At 43.2% G+C, this 4294-nt stretch overlaps 1 protein-coding gene and 1 non-coding gene across 2 annotated transcripts; both read left to right on the top strand.

The window, feature by feature from the left end:
• Window positions 1-59: 59 nt before the first annotated feature.
• Window positions 60-3887, top strand: LOC110018857 (ATP synthase subunit a). Its single transcript, XM_020716322.1, has one exon. It carries the CDS (start codon window positions 3129-3131, stop codon window positions 3885-3887), a length of 759 nt encoding a protein of 252 aa, XP_020571981.1. The 5' UTR covers window positions 60-3128.
• TRNAW-CCA lies at window positions 484-557 on the top strand. Its single transcript has one exon. It is a non-coding gene; the product is annotated as a tRNA-Trp (tRNA).
• Window positions 3888-4294: the final 407 nt, after the last annotated feature.

Here is a 4294-nt window from a genome sequence, read left to right as displayed (position 1 = left end):
AATGGAGATGGGGATTGAGAGAAGGGAGAGGGAGACAGAGAAAGTGAGAGATAATATATGTTCATTTGTACAGGTATCGTATCTATACAAATGAAACTGAATTGGGATCAGATCCAAAGATTTCTGTTCGGATCCATTTGTGAAAGAATAGAGTGAATGATACAAAGATTTTTGTCTATATATATGGTATGGAGGAGAAAAGAAGGATGTGGAAAACAAGACATGGATTTTGTACAATGACACTGTACAACAATTTGGAAAAGGGATGTAGCGCAGCTTGGTAGCGCGTTTGTTTTGGGTACAAAATGTCACGGGTTGTCATCCCTACCTATTCTTTCTCCTATGCACAGTGACGAGAGATTCATTGAGTAAGATCGGTTCAAATTGGACATCATCTTTCATTTTGACATACTCTATGTACGCAAGACCCCTCGGGGGTCAAAAAATCCTTTTCTTGACAATCGTATCTACTGTGATAAGAAAGCGCTCTTAGTTCAGCTCGGTAGAACGCGGGTCTCCAAAACCCGATGTCGTAGGTTCAAATCCTACAGAGCGTGATTCCTTTTATGTTCTGTCGAATTCCAATGAAAGAACTTCACAAAACAAAGTCGAATTGCAACTGAAATTTGACCTCCTCCCTCTAAACTACAACCTAGACGTCCATTGATAAGAGGTATGTCTCCCTGTAGGCACTTATCCCAAACTTGACCTAAGGTACTTTTCTAGACTCCGCGGAAACCATGGAAAGCAAACAAGTTGACCAGTTAGACGAGCGGAGGATGAAGTTTGATCATTAGACGATTGAAACGGGTACTACATGAAATCGGTCTACGAGACTCAGTCCTGAACTCCAGAAGCAAGAATGGACGGATGCCCGAGGAGTTCTGTTCTACCGTTGACGACAGCAGCAGCGGGAATGGATTTGAAAGAGTAGCTGCTAACGACCACCGAGAAGGGCGGATCTGACTCAATTTCCATTTCTCACAAAAATCATTGCCATTTCACGATCTTTTTCCACCACCCCGAAGAAAAACTCCTCCACTCCTCTGTGAACTCAAAAAAGAAAGACCGACCTTTCGTTTTCAGAGAGAACAAATGAAGGGGAGAGATGCGATTCATCAACAAAGAGATAGGGATAAGGATTCGCAGGCGAGACAGATATGGAATTCACGGAGGAAGGTCAATGTGTAGCTGGGCTGGAGGAAAGATTGAATGGAAAAGAATGTCGACTTCTTGGAATGGATGCAAAGGCTCAGTAAATTTCATAGAAAGAAGATTGAGAGAATTGCGTATATACATCAAAGGAAGCACAAAAGATGGACGTCACTCATGTGCTAATGGTTTCAAGCGATGCAAGGCACCCTGCTTTCTTTCTTTGTACGGAGGGCCGGCCCCCGGCCCACCCAACTCTTCTTAGATGGGGCAAGCGCCAGACCGACCAGCAGGAGTAGGATCTGAGTTTCACGATATTCTGTTCTGAGTCTCGGCCTTCATTCACATTCAATCAATCAAAAGAAAAATGCTGACTCTTCTTTCTATATGCAATTCTATCTCCACAACAACTTTCAATTGGGCCCCGGCGCGAGACGTGAAATCACAATAGGCGGGCTCCTGAAAAAAGCAATCTTTCTTTGCTACGCAATCTTCAGTCAACCTTTATGCATGAGAGGACTCCACTACTAGGTGGGGATGAATGAAACAGATACAGATACGCTGAGATTCTTACCACCGTCGCTTCGCGCCTTGCTAAAGGTCCTCTCTCTTTCTCTAGAAGTCCACTTCCATGAATCATTCGTACATTCATGTGATGATGAGGCGAAGGGCCAAACTACCTGACTGAAACAGCGATTGCAGTGAACTGCTAAGCTGGAGTTCGGAAGTCCAAACCTACCAAACAAAGTGAGACTTAGACTCGGCAGACCATCCAAGCACAAGGTAACAGAACAAAGTGAGCAAGCTCGCATAAAGCGATTATGCTCACTAATCTTTGCCTCTGCTGGAGGTTCTACCACGCAAACGTTTCAATTTGCAAAAAAACCTTTAGCAAGCTCGTTAGCAAGTAGCGAGTCCCCGCTTTAAGGTGAGAAAGTCAAGCCAGTCCCGAAAGCTAGATTCCCAATTCGGTGTGAAAAGCATAGGTCCAGCTTGTTTGAGCCAGGATTCTTTTGTCAACCATTCCCGTATTCCACTCGAAGGGATATGCGTTCTAGCTGCGGATGTAGCCTAGCCTGAATTTAGATAGGTAGGAATAATGAGGCAAGAGTTTGATTCTGAAAGAAAAGGCAAGAGTTTTGCTGTTTTTCTTCAATTGAAGTTGAAAAGCGAGCGGATATGATTAGGAGCGATACTTGAGCCTAACCCTTGGATTCTTAGAACTCTCCGTTGCTTTCTTGATCTTTCCCGCTGTCACTAGTGATGGCATTCGAACAGAGGATTGAATCAGACCATACCTATTGAACCTCGCCTACTGGAACTTTCCCTTGAACTTGTCTCAGTGAAACTCTCGCCTTGAACTGGGGATAGCTTCTACTTAAGAATCGCATCTTACCTTTTCAATTTCTATAACGGGGTCTGATTCCGGTTCTAAAAGCACTTTAGATGGCTCAAACTAGAGATTTAGGGTCTCAGAGTGAAGAGCTGGTGCTTTACGCTTAGGCACCTTGTTGATGATCTGGACGTACTTTTTCATTTCATTCGGTTGCCCTGTTTCAGTCCTTCTGGAAAAGATTCGTTACCCTATTTTGACTTGCTTCTCAACAAGCTACTAATTTGAATGGACGCTTCCCAACCACCGGTATCTAGATTAAGTAACGAAGGCTACAACTGGGACTCAAAAAAAAGAGAGTCCAAAAAAAAGGGAATCTATCCGGCCTGTCCGCCACAACCAGAAAATAAAAAGTCTAGAAAAAAATCTATATAGATCTTTCTACTCTATATAGACTCTGTCTTTCTTTTCCTATCAAGCCGTTCAACTTTGAAAAAGGCGCGAAGCGTCTGTGTCAAATCGGGTGTTCAGTCTACCGCGTTCAAGCTATCGAAAATCATGCCATTCTCCCATCAGACTCTTGTTGGAAAAACCAACGCCAAGGCGATGATCAGTCTCTTTTAGGGAGCAGAGCAGTCACAGAATGGAAATCCAAATGATGTTTGACTTCTTCAGGATAGATGATTTGACCATAAACGGAGTACAAGGTGAAGCCTATAGGGATGCCCTGGATCTAGCGGGGATAGGTCCCAGCCCACTTGAGCAATTTGCCATTCTCCCGTTGATTCCTATTCAGATAGGGGACTTTTCTTTCTCATTCACAAATCCATCTTTGTTTATGCTGCTCACTCTCGGTTTGGTCCTACTTCTGATTTATTTTGTTACGAAAAAAGGGGGGGGAAAGTCAGTGCCAAATGCTTGGCAATCCTTGGTAGAGCTTATTCATGATTTCGTGCCGAACCTGGTAAACGAACAAATAGGTGGTCTTTCCGGAAATGTGAAACAAAAGTTTTTCCCTCGCATCTCGGTCACTTTTACTTTTTCGTTATTTCGTAATCCCCAGGGTATGATACCCTTTAGCTTCACAGTAACAAGTCATTTTCTCATTACTTTGGCTCTCTCATTTTCCATTTTTATAGGCATTACGATCGTTGGATTTCAAAGACATGGGCTTCATTTTTTTAGCTTCTCATTACCCGCAGGAGTCCCACTGCCATTAGCACCCTTTTTAGTACTCCTTGAGCTAATCCCTCATTGTTTTCGTGCATTAAGCTCAGGGATACGTTTATTTGCTAATATGATGGCCGGTCATAGTTCAGTAAAGATTCTCAGTGGGTTTGCTTGGACTATGCTATTAATGAATAATCTTATCTATTTCATAGGAGATCTTGCGTCATGTTAAGTATAAAATGGGGTCATTATCAGATACGAAATGGTCCATGAAAGTGTGAGGGTGATCCAAATTCCATAGATAAAAATAGCAAAAATTTCATATTTTCATAAAAAAAAGGGTTAATAAGAACCTGATCACAACCTTAGAACCACGGTAGTAGTTGCTGAACTACTGGGCCAGGAGAGGACAACCTTTTGTTCCTGCTCCTCTTCCTTCGCTTCGGGGACGGAGGTCCTACGGTAGGTAACAGCAGGCACAAGCAAAGCACTTGACCGAAGGGGACCAGCGCTTCTACGAGGAGCCGTTCGCAGCGAGAAGCAAGGGATGTCGTGAACGGTGGGAGGTAAAAGAAAGAGAATTGACCTATTCATAGAGTGATCTATGATCTATATAGAGTCTATATCCTCCGTCTTTGA

This window comes from Phalaenopsis equestris, unplaced genomic scaffold (assembly GCF_001263595.1).
Source record: "Phalaenopsis equestris unplaced genomic scaffold, ASM126359v1 Scaffold000002, whole genome shotgun sequence".
Taxonomy (NCBI): Eukaryota; Viridiplantae; Streptophyta; class Magnoliopsida; order Asparagales; family Orchidaceae; genus Phalaenopsis; species Phalaenopsis equestris.
The sequence above is the reverse complement of the archived record's forward strand: the minus strand, read 5'-3'. Positions and strand labels throughout refer to the sequence as shown.